The 21,882-nt window shown below is 37.8% G+C and overlaps 4 protein-coding genes across 5 annotated transcripts; 3 read left to right on the forward strand and 1 right to left on the reverse strand.

Annotated features, from left to right (window-relative positions):
- Window positions 1-9,801: 9,801 nt before the first annotated feature.
- Window positions 9,802-13,565, forward strand: LOC117320854 (uncharacterized serine-rich protein C215.13-like). Of its 2 annotated transcripts, XM_033875337.1 has the most exons (6): window positions 9,802-9,958; window positions 10,226-10,365; window positions 10,744-10,888; window positions 11,387-11,466; window positions 11,788-12,177; window positions 12,588-13,565. In XM_033875337.1, exons 3-6 carry the CDS (start codon window positions 10,866-10,868, stop codon window positions 13,223-13,225), a joined length of 1,131 nt encoding a protein of 376 aa, XP_033731228.1. In that variant the 5' UTR covers window positions 9,802-9,958; window positions 10,226-10,365; window positions 10,744-10,865; the 3' UTR covers window positions 13,226-13,565. The 2 variants fall into 2 exon arrangements, with proteins under 2 accessions (XP_033731228.1, XP_033731227.1); XM_033875336.1 differs by having other exon boundaries at window positions 9,802-10,365.
- Window positions 13,566-14,540: 975 nt separating this feature from the next.
- Window positions 14,541-16,063, reverse strand: LOC117320857 (putative nuclease HARBI1). Its single transcript, XM_033875341.1, has 2 exons — window positions 15,942-16,063; window positions 14,541-15,558 (listed from the first exon to the last, which is right to left on the reverse strand). The coding sequence occupies exons 1-2, from the start codon at window positions 16,061-16,063 to the stop codon at window positions 14,541-14,543; spliced, it is 1,140 nt and encodes a 379-aa protein (XP_033731232.1).
- Window positions 16,064-19,242: 3,179 nt separating this feature from the next.
- LOC117320858 lies at window positions 19,243-19,665 on the forward strand. Its single transcript, XM_033875342.1, has one exon. It carries the CDS (start codon window positions 19,243-19,245, stop codon window positions 19,663-19,665), a length of 423 nt encoding a protein of 140 aa, XP_033731233.1.
- Window positions 19,666-20,277: 612 nt separating this feature from the next.
- Window positions 20,278-20,859, forward strand: LOC117320859. Its single transcript, XM_033875343.1, has one exon. The coding sequence runs from the start codon at window positions 20,278-20,280 to the stop codon at window positions 20,857-20,859; it is 582 nt and encodes a 193-aa protein (XP_033731234.1).
- Window positions 20,860-21,882: the final 1,023 nt, after the last annotated feature.

The raw sequence follows: 21,882 nt of genomic DNA on the forward strand, positions 1-21,882 counted from the left end.
CAGTATGCTAGATTTTCTAAGAACCATTTCCAAACATGTCCTGTATCTCAGTTCGATAGACAGATTTTCATTACCATGTAACACTGTGGAAACTGCGTTAAAGAGACAATCTCCATCCCCAGTTGATGAAGCTGCTTTGCCGGAAGCCTCGAATGTGTATTGATTTAACATAGTGTTTGCTACTGTGTCCAAGGGCAATGGAACTTCTATAGGTTTCCTTTCTACTGGCAAATCTGGGAGGAGGAGTTCTTCCCTTTTTACAACTGCTTCTAACTTTTTAATGCCTACCACGGCTGCCTGAAATTAAGAATATAGATATATATTTTCCGTGATAATTCCTAAATGATATATTTCCGTTAGAATATCCATTTCCTTCTATTATATCCATAACCGTATTTATATATTTCAATAAATCATATTTACGTTCACTAAGAATTTTGGTTTGGTTTGGTTTATTTTGTTTAACGTCCTATTAACATCTAAGGTCATTTAAGGACGGCCTCCCGTGCGTGCAACATGCATGCGTGTGGTGAGTGCGTATGTGTGTTTTGGGAGGCTGCGGTATATTCGTGTTAAGTCTCCTTGTGATAGGCCGGAACTTTTGCCGATTTATAGTGCTACCTCACTGAAGCGTACTGCCGAAGACACCCAGCAGCACACCCCACCCGGTCACATTATACTGACAACGGGCGAACCAGTCGTCCCACTCCAAATATGCTGAGCGCTAGGCAGGAGTAGCAACTACCATTTTTAAAGACTCTGGTATGTCTCGGCTAGGGGACAGAACCCAAAGCCTTCCTCACAGGGGCGAACGCTCAACTAAAGGCCAAAAGTGAGGCATTGTCAAGGGAGACATTAGGAAGAAGAAAGTTGTTAAGAAAGAAGAGAAAAGATAAGATCCCAAATTTAGTCGCCTCTTACGATCATGCAATGGGGCAGCAGGTACAATTCTTACGCCCTACCTGCAGGGCAGAGTTCACTAAGAAGTACGGTATATTTCCGTAAGAATATCTATTTTGCTAAGAAGTACGGTATATTTCCGTAAGAATATCTATTTCTATTAATTATATCTATTTTGCTAAGAAGTACGATATATTTCCGTGGGGGATATCTATTTATATATATTATATCTATTTCCGTATTTATATATTTCATTAAATCATATTTACTTTCATTAATAACATCTATTTCTATTAATTATATCTATTTTGCTAAGAAGTACGCTGTATTTCCGTAAGAATATCTATTTCTATTAATTATATCTATTTCCGTATTTATATATTTCATTAAATCATATTTACTTTCATTAAAAAGATCTATTTCTATTAATTATATCTATTTTGCTAAGAAGTACGCTGTATTTCCGTAAGAATATCTATTTCTATTAATTATATCTATTTCCGTATTTATTTATTTCAATAAATCATATTTACTTTCATTAATAATATCTACTTCTTTATTATTGCGAAAGTGATATTGAATAACGAAATCACACATGGTAAGAGATCACCCTTTGAATAGCCTTTATTAGGAGGGCATGGGTTGTTACAAACCAATATTGATATCGTTCTATAATTTTTCCAAAAGTAGGATTATAAATACGAACCAAATGCAGTGGTTTGAAATAAGATGTGGATACTAGATGCAATGTATATTTGATTTGAAATAAATTCTGGTCAATTATTCAAAAATGTCAAAACTATAGATACATTGTAAATCCACTTGAAGGTACAGCTATCTGTGACTCTCGGATAATTGTCCGAAATTAATAAAACTTGCCCATAAAATGTTAGTAATTCCTATCGCCCTATAATCCTATACTCTACAGTTAGTACCCCGATCTTGTAAACCACCCGCTGAAGTTTGGATCCATGCAATGAGGATTGCCATCGACACCTGACTGCCGGACCGTAGCCCCGTCATGCCATGTCTAGTAAAAAAGTAGTGTCAAACTTGTTATACTGTAATTTTTGGACACAAAATGTCAAGATCGAATAAAAATGTAAGATCAGTTTGACTACTACCCTCCTCGTGGATCCGCCGTCCAGACCCATGTGTTAACATGGACAGACAAAGTGATTAAAGCGAACGGGGGTGTAAATATGCGTATGGACAAGTTTTTTTTAACGATCGAACGGAACGGAGGATACGCCTAGTCATATCTGATTGGTCGATTCCTAAGACTCCTCCTACTGGTTTGGTTTGGTTTATTTTGTTTAACGTCCTATTAACATCTAAGGTCATTTAAGGACGGCCTCCCGTGCGTGCGACATGCATGCGTGTGGTGAGTGCGTATGTGTGTTTTGGGAGGCTGCGGTATGTTCGTGTTAAGTCCCCTTGTGATAGGCCGGAACTTTTGCCGATTTATAGTGCTACCTCACTGAAGAATACTGCCGAAGACACCCAGCAGCACACCCCACCCGGTCACATTATACTGACAACGGGCGAACCAGTCGTCCCACTCCTTGTATGCTGAGCGCTAAGCAGAAGCAGCAACTACCATTTTTAAAGACTCTGGTATGCCTCGGCCAGGGGACAAAACCCAAAGCCTTCCTCACAGGGGCGAACGCTCAACTAAAGGCCAAAAGTAAGGCAGTGTCAAGGTAGACGTTAGGAAGAAGAAAGTTGTTAAGAAAGAAGAGAAAAGATAAGACCCCAAATTTAGTCGCCTCTTACGATCATGCAATGGGGGCAGCAGGTACAATTCTTACGCCCTACCTGCAGGGCAGATTATAATCTGGAATACCTCATAAATACACATAATTTGACAATAAGGATATATCATCAGTGACATGGCGAAATTCATAATCTTCGGAAGCAGCTACGTTGAGAGACTCAGACGTTACTGTCACGGCGACATGGAAAGTCTCCTGGCTGTAGAATTCTGCGGGAAAGGCGGACTGAGAGCGGACAACATTCCAGAAAGGCTCATGAGGAAGAAAGCAGTAGACGCAAAGCCGGATTACGTACTGCTACATCTTGGCGGAAACAGCATCACCCCAACATCATCCCCAAGAGAGATCTTCAATGGGATTTGTGACGTGGTTGACCATTTCAACAACGCAGGAACTGTCATGTATGTATTTTACCAGTCGGTAATTGTCGCTATTGTCCATACTGTAGGTCAATTAGTATAACGGAAGTCACTCACATGTTTGTATACTATAGCAATACTGTCCTACTATGCTAAGCGTTTGTATGACCATGATCGACGTATAATAAAGTGACTTGTACCAGGAATACGGTGTGGTGTTATGACATGGTGTCAGAATCCAAGAACATCGTCGCCCAGATACCAGCAAATGCATATCAAATAGCCCAGAATTGTCCTTAAAAACGACTTTAACATGGCTATGTTTAATTTGGCTGGCGAAGTCCCAAGGATGGACTGGAATTCCGAAGACTTGGAAACGGAATGGAAAACATTCAAGCAACACGTGGAGTTCATGTTGACTGGACCACTAAAAGGTAAAAGCGAACTTGAAAAATGTAGTTACCTGATGATATGGGTTGGAGAGAAAGGTCGAAGTATCTATTCAACGTGGAACCTATCAGATGATGATGCAAAAAAGTTAACCTCGTACTACACAAACTTTGAGGCATATGTAAAGGCAAGCCCAGGTCAAACGTAATATATAACAGATATAAATTTCAAACAAGAATGCAAGGTAATGACGAGCCCTTTGAACAATTTATGACAGATATACAGATTAAAGTGAAAGACTGTCAATATACCAATGAAATGCGAGAAGAAATGGTGAGAGATAGAATTGTGATAGGAATCAGAAACCCCAAAATTCGCGAGAAATTGATCAACATAGGATCTGATTTGACATTAGCCAAGGCTATAGATGTTGTGAGAACATACCAAGTATCACACAATCAAGCTAAAACTATGTCGTGTGTTAGCTCTACAACTGAAGTCAACGCCATACAAGGAAAGAACTTTGAAAGTAAACAAAATAAAAGAGGCAATACAACACATGTTCAGTCCTCGCGTAAAAACACTCGCACACCTTCAGAGCAAGAGTCGAAATGTTCAAGATGTGGTTATGTCTTGAGGTCGACACCACATAAATGCCCAGCAAAAGGAAAAACGTGCAACAAGTGTAAAGGGAAAGATCATTTCTCTAGTATGTGTAGAACTAAATTGAAAAAAGTACACGCTGTCGAGGAAGCCGCAGTCTATTATGACACGGACAACAGTGAGGCATCATCAGACGAACTCTTTGTCGGACACATTGAAATAAACAATGTAACTTCAGACGATTGGTCAGAAAATATGGATGTGTGTGGACAGAATATCACATTCCAATTAGACACAGGTGCACAGTGCAACATAATTCCGTACAACTTTGTCAACAAGATATCAAAAACCTGTGAAGTGAAACAACCACAATCTACATTGAGGTCATACTCAGGACATCAGATAAAATCTGAAGGTAAAATAACATTACCATGCACAGTGAATGATAAAATTTATCATCAGACATTTGAGGTTGTCCGAGGAAATGTTAAAGCTATATTGGGAGCTCAAACCTGCTCAAAGATGGGATTAGTACAGAGAAAACAACCATCGCAGGTGAATGAAATCAGGGAAACGTCTATCCCAGATGATATTAAGCATGATTATGGAGATATATTCAAAGGTTTAGGGTGTATGCCAGGCACTCACACAATCAAGACCGATAGTACCGTTACACCAGTTGTTGACGCGCCACGTAAAGTTCCGTTAGCACTCAAGGACAGAATAAAAAAGGAGTTGGACCATATGGAACAGGAAGGTGTAATCGTGAAACAGGAAGACCCTACACAATGGGTTAATTCTATGGTGACTGTAGTAAAACCTAACGGAAAGATACGGATTTGTATAGACCCAAAGAACTTAAACAGCGCCATATTGAGAGAACATTTTCCGATGAAAACTGTAGAGGATGTTATCGCGAACATGCCTCAAGCCAAAGTGTTCACAAAACTCGATGCTACTTCTGGTTTTTGGCAACTGAAACTTGATGAGGAGAGTAGTAAACTTTGCACTTTCAACAGCCCATTTGGGAGGTACAGTTTCAGAAGATTACCATTTGGTATAAAATCAGCGCCAGAAGTGTACCAGAGAGCCATTTCAGAAATGGTAAATGACCTAGAAGGATGTGATGCAATCGTCGATGATTTGTTGATATGGGGTGAAAACATTGAACAACATGATGAACGTTTGAAAAAAGTTCTTGACCGAGTACGAGAATACAATTTGAAATTGAGCCCAGATAAGTGCCGATTCCGTCAAACCGAGCTAAGTTACGTCGGACATAAACTGACAGATCGAGGTGTAAAACCAGATGACGAGAAAGTCCGGGCGGTCAAAGAAATGTGTCAACCTGAAAACAAGAAAGAACTTCAAACATTCCTAGGATTTGTTACATATCTTGGTAAATTCCTACCTTACCTCTCGGAGGAAAGTTCACCACTTCGGAAACTACTAGTAAAAGACACCGAGTGGATTTGGGAAAAGGAACAAGTGGATAGTTTCCAGAGATTGAAACAACTTGTGACTGAAGCACCAGTTCTCCGATACTATGATCCATGTAAAGAGATAACGCTAACTGTTGATGCTAGTTCTACAGGACTTGGAGCAGCATTGATCCAAGATGGACAGCCGATTGCCTATGCCTCGCGTGCGTTAACAGAAACACAACAGAGGTACGCGCAAATAGAAAAAGAAACATTGGGTAGTATTTGGATGTACGAAATATCACCAATTTATATTTGGTCGAGAGGTCACAATCGAATCGGATCACAAACCGTTGCAAGCGATATTCCGAAAACCACTCAACCGTGCTCCACCAAGACTACAGAGACTGTTGTTGACATTACAGAAATATACTCTGAATGTTGTGTATAAGCCAGGGAAGACCATGTATCTTGCCGATGCATTGAGTCGGAGCTACCTAAAGGAGACCAGAGAGAACCTTGTTCCAGATATTGATATTGAAGTAAACCAGATTGTGTCATACTTACCAATTTCACCAGAGAAATATCAAGAGTTCAAACGCGAGACCTCAAAAGATGAAGCATTGTCACAGCTCAGAGAAATTATCATCAATGGATGGCCAGAGAACAAACATGAAATACCAGAGACGAGCTATCATGTATAGATGGCCTACTGTTCAAGAGCCATACTATCATTGTTCCCAAAACATTACGTCGTGAAATGCTCAAAACAATCCATAGTTCACACCTTGGAATCGTAAAATGCAAATCGCGGGCACGCGAACTACTGTACTGGCCGGGGATGAGTTCTGAAATAGAGGACACAGTGTCAAAATGTTCAACATGTGCCACTAACTCTAGAAAAAATCCAAAGGAGCCATTAATAATGACGGAAAATCCGAACAGGCCATGGTCTGTTATTTCCGCTGACATATTTGAATTTCAAGGACATAACTATTTGGTCACGATTGACCATTATTCAAAGTGGCCGGAGTTGTCCAAATTAGACAATATGAGTAGTAAGAACACTATGTTATATCTCAAAAGCCAAATGTCGAGATATGGCATCCCTGACAAGCTCATTACAGACAACGGTCCACAGTTTGCTAATGAGGAATTCAAGAAATTCTCAAAGACATATGGATTCGAACATACAACATCAAGTCCCAGATATCCGCAGGCGAACGGACAAGCTGAAAGAACTGTGCAGACAGTGAAAAACATATTAATTGAAATCTGAGGATCCATATAAAGGCTTGTTAGCTTATAGAAACACAGTCATTGAAGATCTAGGACTTTCACCAGCTCAAATGTTTTTTGGTCGAAGATTAAAAATAGATATACCAACAACAGCTCCACTGTTGTCACCTGATAAAATTCCAACATCTGATATCAAGATGAGACTGAAAATCAGAAAGGAAAAAGCCAAACTGTACTATGATCAGCATGCAGGTAAAGAATTACCTCCCTTGGACAACGGTGAAACTGTCATGTTTCAGAAGATTGAAAAATGGATACCGGCCAAAGTTGTTGCGAAACATTCAAATCCAAGATCTTACATTGTCGAAACTAGAAAAGGAAAGAAATACAGGAGGAACCGAAAGGATATCAAACCAACATGTGCGTCGTTTCCTGAAAACAATGAAACCGTGTCGCGATCGGTCAACATAGCTGTAGATAGAGTTCCCAGGAAGGAAAAGACTAAAGATTATTTAAAAGAACCAATAGCAACAAGATGTGGCCGCAGTTAAAAATTACCAAAGAAATTCCAGTAAAAGTTTTGTGAAAATTTAGTGAAAATTGGTGAAAATTCTGTGAAAATAGTAAAATTATATGAAAACAGAAAATGCACACAGGAAAGAAATGAAACAAAATCAGTGAAATGTGCATTTGAAGTGTTGTGAGAATTATGTGTCACATTATATTCTTTAAATTGTGCAAAATATGCATAAATGTGTTATTCGCAGTTTTATTAATTTTTATTTGCTTAAAAGATTGTGTCGCTGAAGAATTACTTCAAAAAAATTATATCCGCTCGATTGCCATTCTTCAATTCCATTCATGAAAGAGGGAGAGAGGATCAGACTTGACTATAATAACTGAAAAAAAATAATCCGGATGAACATTATTTGGATTCATTTATCATGTGTTAAGAATTCATAATAATAATTGGTCATTTATGAACTGCTGATAATTGGACAGTTATACAACACCTACAAATGTTATTGGTATTCATATATATATATATATATATAAATTAATTATATAACATCTTGAATATAACAGACAACAATTAAGAAGTTCAATTTTGAAATGATTTAATAGTACAATTTAATGCATGACATCATAACATGTAAGATCAACTGTATTTGAGTTGAATTGACATTTATATTATAATAATAATGTTTATCTTGTAAATTCAGCTATGTTACATGTTATGGTAATATACTTAATATCAAATGTAAAAAAGGGAGGATGTCATGTATGTATTTTACCAGTCGGTAATTGTCGCTATTGTCCATACTGTAGGTCAATTAGTATAACGGAAGTCACTCACATGTTTGTATACTATAGGAATACTGTCCTATGCTAAGCGTTTGTATGACCATGATCGACGTATAATAAAGTGACTTGTACCAGGAATACGATGTGGTGTTATGACAGGAACACAGATCTACGTGGCCGAGATAATTACCAGAGGCAATTTCAACAAGGTCCCGGGTTTGACGAAAGAAGTTTACGACAGACAGAGAAAGAGGGTTAATCAACTGCTCCAAAAGCGATATGGAAACTTTTTGTGAGGTTCACAGACATCAAGTACCCCCGGGATTATCATCCAGACATGGTACATCTCAGCACAGATATCAACAGGGGCATGTAGAAGTATATGTGGAGAATAAAACGAATTATGAAGAGCCTATCTTAACATAAGAATAAGGTATTCTTAAAACGGCCCTTTTCAGGGCCACCCAATAGACTAAAAAAGTGCCAATGCACGCTCGAATTACGCATAAAACGGCCCTTTTCAGGGCCAATACAAGCTCAAATTACGCATAAAGCGGCCCTTTTCAGGGCCAATATACGCTCAAATTACGCATATTTAAACGGCCCTTTTCAGGGCCAATACACACTCGATTTACGCATAAAACGGCCCTTTTCAGGGGCATACACGCTCGAATTACACATAAAACGGCCCTTTTCAGGACCACTACACACTCGAATTATACATAAAACGACCCTTAATATTTCAAACGTGGCAGTATACTTGTATCGTACACCAACGTGTAAATGTATAGTTTTGGTTCGTTGTCCAGTCCATTACTGAATATACTGGTATCCGTTTTGTATGATTATTCGATATTGTGTCCTATTTCATGACAAAATAGGTAGTATGGGGTAGTATGGGGTAAATCGACGCGCCGATTCAGGGAGTTTGGAGGAGAGTCAGGAACAGTTTCTCTCAAGTAACTCTCAATTCTCTCATCCAGTAGTAGTATTACCTGCTACCATGCCCAAATGACAGTTTCTCTAAAACCATTTTCTGGTTATTCCTACGAGGATCCTGATAGATTTCTGGAGGAATTTTCCCAGTTATACAACCTACTCTGGACTTCATTTAGATCCTACACCAAACCGAAAAGTAGCAGCTTTTCATATTCATTTGACAGGACCTGCCCGAACATGGTTCCATTCCTTGCCAGATGATGCCAAGAAGGACTGGCCTTCTATACAGGCAGCATTTCGAGACCAATATGGGTCCAAGGATTATATGGATCCAATTTTGATGATTGAAGCTGCCACATTTCACAAGTTTAAACTTCGTGAACGTCAGCCTTTGGAAGAATTCCATAGTGTTGTTCTTGACGAAGGGGAGACGATTGGGAAAGCCTGAAAGGAACCTGGTATTTCAGTTTGTGGAGGGACTTCCACGTCCCCTCGCATTTTTTGTACAGACACGGATGTGTCGGACACTGAAGGAAGCTCTACATGCAGCCCAATGCGGCGAAGCTGCCGGATGTAGGTCAGAGGAGTTTTCTCCGTTTCGATATGACAGTGAGCCCCATATTGACCTTCCAGTACCACATGTTGCTGCTATATCAGATAATACCTCGTCCACAGTTGTCAATGAGGACATCAAGATGCTCAAGGCCCAGGTCCCAGAACTGATTATTTGCTACTAGCATTGTGACTCTGATCCATGCAGGTAGGGCGTAAGAATTGTACCTGCTGCCCCCATTGCATGATCGTAAGAGGCGACTAAATTTGGGATCTTATCTTTTCTATTCTTTCTGAACAACTTTCTTCTTCCTAGGGCGTGCACGGTTGGCTGTCCGGAACATCCGGAACAATTGGAACTGCAACCGAGTAAGACAGAACAGGATCGGAACACTGTTCTGGACATGTGCAGCCTGTCCCGCCAGAAGAGGTGGTGTGAGTGGAACAATGACGTAAGCAAGATGGCGACAGCATGGTGAGTGAACTACGATCGTCGATGTAAAAAACGCCGTAATGGTGCAGGTTAACGTCTGATAAGTGTTCTTGGAGTATTATTATTTTTGTGTGCGTACAGTCGATCACTTGTGCAAATTTGCGTCAAACGATATCATTTTAAAACCCGTGCCAACTGCCAAACCCTGTGATCATGTGCTTCTCAAAAGCATTTGCATTAGGCCTAGCTAGGCTATAAATTTTGCAATAATATTCCTGTCTAATCTAATGTTTGTTTGTCATTTTGTAGAGTTCAACTCAAGATTCCCTTATAGCCAAGTGGACTTGCTTTATGTGTAAACAACACCCGACAATCTACTCCTTAGAAGCATTTGAGGAACAGGAAGAAAGTAAAAAATATATTCCGTTGTTTGTTGACGGAAATTATAGGTACATGTGATTACAACTTGCTAATTACATCAACGTTTTGACTAATATTCAATTCCAAAAAGTATCCTGCATGAAGTGCATTTTTTATAAACAATTAGGCCTATGATTTGAATGATTATGGTGTCAGATTTTATCTTTTTAAAAAGCCATGAGAATTGACACATTTTTTTCATGTAATATAGTTATATAGACTAATATGTTGTTTTTAAAACCATACTGTACATGTAGCCTATAGCTTCAAATAATACAGTACAGTTTTTTTTAATTTGTTGCACAAATTGTGACAAGTTGTTTTACTGATTGTGCAATTGTGAAATTTTATCATTTAAGTCATTTTAATGTAATATTCTTTATATGTGTTTTATTATTATTATCCAGGATATTCCTTCGGTGCACCCTATGTAATAAAACATTCCATGCACACTGTGCCATCTACGACACACTAGAATTGCTGCAGAGAGAAACAGCTGATTTAGAAATTTTATGCAATCCCTGTGCAAATGGATATGGCCAGCAATAAAAGGTACTTTAATTTCACAAACCATGAAATTGTGATAAAGTTTTTTTTTCCATATTCATATAACTACACAGTACACAGAAACATTCCTTTAAAAAAATGATAAGATAAATTTATTGCAAGACTTTACAATTATAAATAAATACAATGTTGCCACACGAAGGTCAGGTCACTCGCTATTTTAGAAAATCATTGTCGGTGCTAGTGGATTTTCACCAAACTGCCATACATGTTAAGATTAAAAATGTGGTTTTAAATAGTTAGAGTTTCAGAGTTATTGCCAGTAAGACAATGTCTCTTGCTTTTTATTAGCTCATTGGATTTTTAAGCATTGAATTTCTCTTGCATGCTGACAGGCCATCCTGAACTCATCGGGTATTGTCACAAAAATACACTATTTATTCCCTGAGGAGTACCGGATGGCTGACAGGCAACCTATTTTCTTAATATATACATTGATATAATTTATACAACCTAATGCATGTTATATTTTGCTTATTATAGTGTTAAGCTTCAAATCAATACACCAAGTGGCAGTATTTCAGCATACATGGAGCCAGAGATGGCCGAATACTACAGATCTAGTAAGTAATTTAATACTTTAGCATGTAAATCAAATAATTACCATCACATTATGGGCCTTAGGTATACTCAATAGTTTGATATTGCTGACAGGAACTTGTTCCACCCAAGCTTGTGTTGGACCTCTACTAATACCAAGTTTAATGCCAAAGACTCTGTAAAATGTACTCTTAAAAATCCTTGATGGAAAAATAGCAATACACGTAACTCCTGCAATTCACTACCATTTGAATAAATAGTTTTTCTTTCACTTTGATCTAATTTCTTTTGATTTTGTCCATATACATCTATAATATTTATCTTGTGTTTGTTGTTTGTAATAGACAGTGAAGCCCTTGGATCCCTTGTTAAGGAGCATCTTCAGATGTCTACTACATTTGATGGTGCAGCCAATTCTATCTCAAGCCCTTCATCAAGGTCAACCAATGTCATCAGCCCAAGCTCATCTTCTGTCATCAGACCAAGCCCAAGCTCATCTTCTGTCATCAGACCAAGCCAAAGCTCATCTTCTGCTGTCAGACCAAGCCCAAGCTCATCTTCTGCCGGCAGAGCAAGCCCAAGCCCAAGCCCATCTTCTGTCATCAGACCAAGCCAAAGCTCATCTTCTGCTGTCAGACCAAGCCCAAGCTCATCTTCTGCCGACAGAGCAAGCTCAAGCCCATCTTCTGTCGTCAGACCAAGCCCAAGCCCATCTACTAGCACCTCTTCAACAGGTAATACCAACCAAGTGGTAATAAGACTTAAACAGGTTCTGATAATGTGCATTTATGTGGGGTTTTCCTCATTATTTTTGTTTTGATGGTAATTATTGAATAAAACAAGTACATTTAATTCAAAGGGACATGTGTTTATAAATGGGATACAAAGTCATTATTTTAGGATGAACTTTGGAGAATTTTTTACTTAGTTCAATTTCAAATGATATACATGATACTTATTTTATATGTGGCATTTAATTACTACAACATTGATCAAAGGTTAAATCAAAATAGAGCCACATAAGTGTTATGGATATCTTGTTCCTTGATTTTTCAGTGAACCAAACTTAACATTTTGTGGGAAAATATTGGTGAGGATTATTACTTTATTTGAGTCATGAGATATGTCCTATTTTATACCACAGATACAGAGGGTTCGGGATGCGGTGCATGGAACAGAAGTGCAACATTACTTCTCCTAGAAGATTATAGGATAATCTCGAAGAAAGTTGAAGCTGGTCAAAAAACAAAGAAATCCATGTGGAATGAAATCTCAGCAAATCTTAAGAAAAGGGGTTACAGCTATACACCAGACCAAGTTAGTGGAAGATTTAAGACTTTGGTAAGGGGTTATAAAAACTTCAAAGATCATCAGAAGAAAAGTGGGAATGGAACAAAAGCTTTTGAATATAAAGAAGAAATGGAAGAATTATTGGGGCAAGATCCTGCAGTTGTACCAGTAATAACACTGTCCAGCACAGCACAGAATGCTACAGATATTGATGATAGTCTAGACTCCAGTAGAGACGGAGATGAAACTGAAGATACCACTAGTGCAGCAAGTAATGCAACAGTCTCTGAATCTTCCAAGAGAAAGAAGCCAAATACAAATGATCCTGTCGATGCAAACAAGAAAAGAAGATGTTCCTCGAGAGCTGATGTTATCCAGTCTTTAAATGATTTTATGAAAAATCAAGAGTCAGAAAATGAAAAGAAAGAAGCTCGACATAGAGAAAAACTTGATGTCTTGAAAGAGTTGGTGGGAGCTTTAAGCAAGAAATGATTTATGTTTTTTACTTTAATACCGTTATTGGGGAAAATGGACAGACATCAAGTTTAAGGAGAGATCTGGTATCTTTTTTGTTGTTGTTGTTTATATTTGATTTTTTATTGGCCTCTAAAAGGTTGTAGAGATCGAGATTTGATTGAATCGTTAGTTTACATGTTTTTAGTTCACCTGGTCCCTTGAGCAAAGTGATCTTTTCTTGTGGTGCATCATCTGCCTGTCATCAATATTTATCTTTAAAAAGACATTTTGGACAACAAAGTTTGCAAACAGATGGCCTTGACCTATATTACAGGTCATGTGAAAGGGAGGAGGGTGGCAATTTTTAATTTGTGAAAGCTGCTTGCAATTGTAGGCATGGTAACATAATCTGAATGGTCCATAAATTGTATTATATAATAGTAATAAGTTCAATTTCTTGACATTTTCCCTTGTACCGGTATAATGTTTTTCACCTTGTAACCATACAGTGCATTTTCGAAGAACAATGTTATATACCTCAACCTCAAATTCACTTTGTTATCAGAGAGTGAATGTTTGATTGCAAGTTTAACCATGACCATTTGTTTTATGCTAATTTTTTTCAACTGCATTTGGATATGTGTTGATGTTGATATTGTAAAGGTTTTAAAGAAAATATGTATTCTATTGGCACCCATCTATATTGAATATAGAAAAGCTGTTAATATATCTAATCTTGTATATGTTCATATGCATATCAAAATCAGTGGCTTTCATCTAAAAGCTACTTAAAATGTATTAGGGGGAAAATGGAGCAAGAAGGCACTTTTTGTCATCCCCATCATTTATGAGTGTGATTATTTGGTCAGTTGCTCGCTGAAAGTATTTGTGATATTTGTTGTAATTATGCCAATGAACAAATAGTTTACCTTATGACCTTCACATTGTCCTTTTACACAGTAGGGGACAACAATTTGGTTGTTACTTTTTCCCCAAATTTTGTACAGCAAAACTTTTGTTTTTAATTTATCAGGCAGATATATACATGTTATTTTGTTAAAGAATAAAGATTTAATTACAAAAATCAGCATGGTATTGTATGTGCAATATATTTTAATACTTTGAAAAAATGAAGAACAATCCAAGGAAGGAAGTATCTGTGTACATATTCTGAAATTTTGAATTGAAAGCAAGCCAATGATGATCTATCAGTAGCAGTACTGTTATTGTACAATGCCAAGAATACAATCTCACTCACACTCTGTTTAATTACTCACAATAACTATTCAACAGATGATGAAGTCATATATCCTTTTAATTCAATGTTAATATACACACCATATGAATGAATTCACACTAGTCGATTGGCAATAATATTTCTTTTGAGAACTCCTTCCGCATCATTTTCTACAATGTTTGGAACAGGTTGGTGATGATTTGGCTGATCACCATCTTCCTCCAGGAAATCACTGACCTCATCTTTTTGTAAAATGCATATATTATGCAACACAGAACTAGCCATAATTATCTGACATGCAGTTTTGATACTGCTTGTCTGAAGGTTTTGCAGACGTCGAAATCGTCCTTTCAGTAGCCCAAATGACCTCTCAATAACGACTCTACAGGATGAATGGTAATGGTTATACCTTCGTTCACGGTTTCCGAGATGGCCATTGTCTCTATAAGGTGTGAGTAACCATCTTCTGATAGGATAGGCTCCATCAGCCAGAATGCAGTAAGTATTGTTGCAGAGTTGCAACCCATTGTTCCAAATGTCTGAGTTTTTAAGGACACGTGCATCGTGGCAACTGCCAGGATATCCAACAAAAACGTGTGTTAGTCTCATATCGTGTCTACAAACAGCTTGCATCTGGATAGAGTAATATCCTTTACGGTTGAAATAGGACTGGGGATGATCTTTTGGCTTACTTATGTGTATGTGTGTCCCATCAAGCGCTCCAATGATACCTGGAAAACCATTCCTTTGTGAAAACACATCAGCTTCTTCTGCCATTTCTCCTGGACTTGGCCATTTTATGAACCTAGATTTTAAGTGATTTAAGATAGTTTTTATAATCCTCTTTCGGCATTCAATGACGGACGCTTCACCAATTCCAAAGCGGTCTGCTATTTTATTTATAGTGTCTGTGCCACCTAAATACCATAATGTGACATATAGCTGTTTATCAACGGGTATAGGATCATATCCTCCTGTGTGATGTCTTTGCCAATCGAGACATTCTGTTATGAAATCTACCAGAACACTAAATGTATCTCTAGACATCCTGAACAATCTTCTGAATACTTCATCTGTGTACATAGGGATAACTTCTTCTGCGTATCGTCGTATCTTTGCTCTTTCATCTGGCCTAAAAATTGAAATTGAAATTAGGAGTAAGATATTGGAGGTTAATGTGTTATAATAATTTAATATTATAAATTTTGTTTAATTTTTGACAGCCATTCGACCCTATAGGCCTAGTATATATTAAAACATTAAAATATATAATCCTGAGCATTTAAGCAGTAATTCAAAAATGGGGGGGGGGGGGGGGGGGGGGGGGGGGGGGGGGGGGGGGGGGGGGGGGGAGGTGGAATTACACTAGATCTACATTTTGTGCATAACGATTAAATCCTTGAATGTGATTACAATTTCGGGTGAACAGTCGCAGAGACGTAATGTATGTTTTGGTAGACGAATAAAATATAAATACAGCGAATACAAACAAAACAATATATTGAAAATACTTACATTGATAAAGCTATCACTCCAAAATGTAATGGCACCGTGACACTGGAGTCTTCGTCATCTGAAGAGTCAAAAAGCTCTTCTATGATGACAAGTGCTGCCGCTGTTTCCACAGGATCCGCCATTTTGGATGTGCTACTTCCTGTTCCAAATTACTCGGTTCGCGTATCTGTTCAGAACATCCGGAACTTCACTGGAACAGCCCAACCGTGCACGACCCTAATGTCTCCCTTGACAATGCCTCACTTTTGGCCTTTAGTTGAGCGGTGTCCCTGTGAGGAAGGCTTTGGTATGTCTCGGCAAGGGGACAGAACCCAGAGTCTTTAAAAATGGTAGTTGCTATTCCTGCTTAGCGCTCAGCATATTGGGAGTGGGACGACTGGTTGGCCCGTTGTCAGTATAATGTGACCGGGTGGGATGTGCTGCCGGGTGTCTTCGGCAGTATGCTTCAGTGAGGTAGCACTATAAATCGGCAAAAGTTCCGGCCTATCACAAGGAGACTTAACACGAACATACCGCAGCCTCCCAAAATACATACGCACTCACCACATGCATGCATGTCGCACGCACGGGAGGCCGTCCTTAAATGACCTTAGCTGTTAATAGGACGTTAAACAAAATAAACCAAACCAAACCAATTGATCCATGAATGCAGTTTAATGACTTTTTTTAATAGAATAGTGGAATACTAGCATATGTTCTACTTCTTGATGTTCATTTAATAGTAAATTCTGTTATATTAGTTCAAAGTGTAATACATTTTGAATATGTTATATGTAGATTATTCCATATGTTTTTTTATAGACATGAATGGTCATTTATTGAATGTTTTGCCTCCTTATGATCTACATGTGCATAAAACCAGAGGAGATATGACAGTAGAAGTAACAATTGTGCCAAGGTTACAATTTTGAAATATGTTTACTATGTTGACAGTTTATAATCGTGTAGTTCTATATAGCTCTGACAATGCTTTAAAAGGGTACATCAACTCAATTCAATATAATTGGTATCAACTACCTGTACCTTGCATTTAATGTTCAACTTTACTCCTTTTTATAGGGGACTGTGTTGCTTCATGAGCTGATAATTAGGTGATCATGAAGTTTGTTTAATAGTTTCCATGTTTCCATAAAATGCTTATTTTCCAATGTTTTAGATTAATTAATAAAATAGATTTCAAGTTTCTATGAATTAAAATGTTTGCATTATTCCATATTAATTGATAATAATATACGATGATGCCATCATATCCTTATTTCATAATTATTGATAAATTTGTACAATTGTTTTTTTGGATGTTTGTCATGAATATTGATATTTCATATATGGTGAGCAACTTGTGTTATATAAAATAGTATCACTGGTCGGGAATCCTGAAATAAATAATTTTCATTCCGGAAAGTATCCAATCCATTAAAACTTTTATTATGTACTATGTTATAAATTCCGGACAGCAGTCCGTTTTGTAATTAAGATCGGGAGTCTGACTTCCGGAAGAGAGAAAATAAAAACGCAATATAATACACGAGAAGAAGTTTTTGCATATATCACAATTAATAAGACGTCCCGGATAAAAGGGATAACAATGATTTTACTATCTTTAGTAACTTCCCCTGAATTCCTTGTCTAATTAACTTACTCCATAAGCTGCTTCTATCTATGAGGTCAAAGGCTTTTTTATAATCAACAAAACAACAATATAATCTTCGCTTATTTTTTTAAAGTTATACTAATTAATGACTGGAGTGCAAATATTGCATCTATAGTTGAACAACCCTCTTTGAAGCCGAATTGAGCGTCAGAAATAACATTAGTGTCTTTATCCCATTTCATAAGTCTTCTATTAAGAACAGATGTAAATTATTTACCTATACAACTGACCAAAGTTATGCCTCTATAATTACCTGTGTCATTAACATCACCTTTTTTATAGATTGGAATTATACAACCAAGTGACCACATTTCTGGGAAAAATTCGGAATCAAACAATTTTCCAAAAAGTTTTGTAATGCAAGGAAGTAAAACTTCTTCAAAATCTAAAAATAATTCATTAAACATAAAATCTTCGCTACAACTTTTATCGCGTTTTAGCTTACGAATGGAAATATTTACTTCATCTTCTGTAATTGGCTTATCTAGTTCTTCGACAACAGCCGACTCTACATTTTCGGATACCATACTTAAATTCTCAGTTTCGTTAATATTACTTTCTCCCATGTTTTAGAAATGTTCGACAAAACCTTCTAGATTTATATTTGACTTTGGTTTACTATTTCGACTCTTTGAAAAGTATTTGTAAAACATTTTTGGGTTTGACTTTCTTAAATACTCTACCATATCACCTTCTTGATGCTTGTATTGTCTTTTTAATCTCGATTCTAGTTTCTTATACTGAGATTTTTTCCTTACGAGATTAGTATGATTTTCAGCCGAATGATGTTTATTAAATTCAGACAAAGCCCTTTTATAATCCAAATATCTACGTTTACACTGTTCAGTGAACCATGGTTTATCGTCTGTTTTATTTTTATTTTTATCTGAATTATAGATTACATTATCTTTTGCCGTCTTTACATCACAATTTGGTAAAACTACTCCATTAATAATGTCACAAAAGGTCGTGATGTAGTTATCAACGTCTTCTCTAGTGTTAAAAGGCATGTTACAAGCATCCATAAGGTGTTCATTTACAGTATTTAGACCATTCGCTTGTGCATGCCAACATTCGCGGTTCGCAGGGTGGGCTAATTGCAACACGTTTTCAGTGTGGAGGCAAAGGTCATATGCGACGACAGTGTCAGTGAGTACAGGCCGGACAGAATTCACCAGATACTCCCGGCATGGTTTTATGTATTAGTGTTAACGAAGAAAAAAAATAAAGATGGAAGCATGGATGAAGCTTGGTTTATAATTATATTGACAATATGTTGTTGCGATCCCCACAGCAATACAGGACAGTCCATCCGGAGATCGCTCAAGGGAACTGCAGCCAAGGTAGCTATGCGATTTGGAGCGGATGCAACACCTGCGCGATTGATAGCGAAGCTTAGAAGTTTGTACGGTATAGTTGATGACCAGGGGCCGGTTGTTCAAATGTCCATTAAATTAAACCTCCATTAACTTTTAATTTAGCTTTAAATGTAGATTAAATCTTAATCACCAGTTAATCGTGGATTAAAAATGCCAATTAGTTAATGTAGCTTTAATATGGGTTTAATTGGGAATCCTCAATTAAACCTCAATTAAATAAGGGGATTCCCAGGAAATTCCCATCCCACAATTCATTCTTGGATAAGATAAGATGGCAAAACGCCCGAGGGTAAAAAACTTTGATAATGATGAACTTGAACTGCTTACACAATTGTGTGAGCAGCACAAGGACATCCTTAATTCAAAACTTACCAACTCCAAGACGAATGAAGACAAGAAGAAAATTTGGATTATGATGGCTGCGGAAATCAGTGCGTTGGGAAAAAGCAAACGGACTGCTGAATGTGTGAAGACAAAGTGGGCAAATACAGCCTCGGAGGCAAAGAGGAACTTTTCGGACATGCAAATTTATAAGCGTGGGACCGGGGGAGGTCCTCCTCCAAAGCTGCTTACTCCTCTCATGGAGAAGGTTGTGGATCTGTACAAAGATTCGGCCGCGTTCACCGGCCTGGAGGGAGTTGAGGTACCGCCTCCTCCTTCGGATTTACGGTCACAGAGGGTAAGTACAAAATAAATATAATTTATTTCATGGAAATGGAAATAAATACATTTGTGTAAGATGGATTTTTCCCCTTTGTTATTTTTAACATTTTAATTGTTCTGATACTATTGTGTGTATCTATATGCATGGTTAATTAATATGAGGCTGGCTCTAGATTATGTGATTAGAGGTTATTATTTTCAGTCCGTGGTCATCTCCCAGTTACTGACCAGCTGTGGCTATTTTGGCTATCACGTGTTTTGGACATGCATGCCTTATCCCTTAGGGAGTCATCACCCTTGTTAGCCCCGATTGACCAATCATATAGGGCGTGTATTCTATGGACCAATCCGCGTTGATCACTGCCCAGCGGAGATTCTGGCCATGCATCGCCATCTTACATTAGTCATATAATTCTGTGCGTCTCTGTGGACTTTTGTGTTTATATAAAACAGAAAAGATTCTATCTGCGGTGCTGTGCTCTTAAGAGATATTACGTCTTTGAGAAATCCGCATATATAGTGCTACTTTTTGAAGAGGATTTTTCGTGGAGACTGGCGATATCCTTTGTGATTGGACATATAAACAGGTACTATTTATCCAGTTTGTAGGCCTATAGGCCTATTATCCACTCTCTTGTTCATAATGGCGATGCCTGTTTTAATACTTGGTCATTCTTATATACGTAGACTGGATCAGATGACTAATGATTTTCGCCTCGATTGTATCAATTTCGGATTAGATGGAACACGGGTACAGGTTTACTGTTACGGGCTTGGCGGGGGAACGATATGTCCCGGACCAAAATCGCTTCAGCATAAACTGACTTTGCTAAGGGATATTCATCCCAAAATAGTTATTTTGCAGTGTGGGGGCAACGATTTGTCGAGAGAGTGTGACGTCAACGAACTCGCCCGCAAGATTATAAACTTTGCATCCCTCGTTATGAACGCACCCTCGGTGCAGCGTGTGGTTATCGGACAACTGTTACCAAGATTTTCTCAGCGTCTTCGCCACAGCTATAACGAAGACGTGGTAAAACTGAACCTAGCTCTAGAGGCAATGGCCAGCAAACAGGATTTCCTTTCATTCTGGCATCATCGCGGTTTTTGGGCGAATCCTCGTCCGCTATATGCAAGGGATACGGTTCACCTCAACGAGGTAGGAATGCGGAAATACTACCGTAGCATGAAGGCGGCCATCGTGTTCCATTCCCGTCGAATGTAAAACTGGACCTGTACTACCGATCAGGTATCGATTCCTTGTCATCACTTATTATAACGGTCTCCTTTTATATATTGTATATATATGGAATAATTTCCGTAGTACGTATACGCGTACAATTGACTACGCAAGCGACATATAGCCTAACGTTGAACGCTTTGTAGCTATAGGCCGCGGTCGTTGGAAGGGACATAACTCTTAGTCATATATGCTACTCTGATTACTACTGTTACAACACTATGCATTGTGATGGCCCCTCTGTTGACAGTTAACACTTTTACAAAACATGATGCTCATTGGCCACAGTTCGAACCTATATCAAGATTAAATTTATTTCCTATCAAAAATTATTATACAGGAACTTTTTAAATAATATCAAGTATTAATTTCCCACCCTTAGACTCAAGTGTTTGCAGGGGAAAATCTATCATTTTGGTGGATTTTTTTTTTATCTTACACAGTGACTTGAAGGGTCCTCAGATATTTAATTTATTATCTCATGGAAATTATTTAACCAAGAACCTAATATCGAGTATGACCCACCCTCGTCTCAAGTGCGTATGTGGAATTATTCATTTCTATGAACTATTTTCACATGCACATCCGCTGTACGAGTATGATGGGCCCTCAGATATGGTTTTTACTATTATTGTTGTAATATTTTTTCAAAACATGATTATATCGAGTATGACCCATCCTCAACTCATGTGTATTATGAGAATTTATTTCTTTTATGGAATTTTTCCCATGCACATTATGCGAGTATGATGGGCCATCTGATATATATTGAATTTATTATTTCATGTGAATCATTCCGCCATGAACTAAATATCGAGTATGACCCACCCTCGACTCATGTGTATAAGGAGTAAAGAATTATTTCTTTCATAGAATTTTCCCTATGCACATTAAATGTGCGAGTATGATGGGCCCTCTGATATTGAATTTATTATTTCACGTGACCTTTATTAGATCTTGAACTTAATATCGAGTATGACCCACCCTCGACCAATGTGTGTTGAGAGA

This window comes from Pecten maximus, unplaced genomic scaffold (genome assembly GCF_902652985.1).
Source record: "Pecten maximus unplaced genomic scaffold, xPecMax1.1, whole genome shotgun sequence".
Classification (NCBI taxonomy): domain Eukaryota; kingdom Metazoa; phylum Mollusca; class Bivalvia; order Pectinida; family Pectinidae; genus Pecten; species Pecten maximus.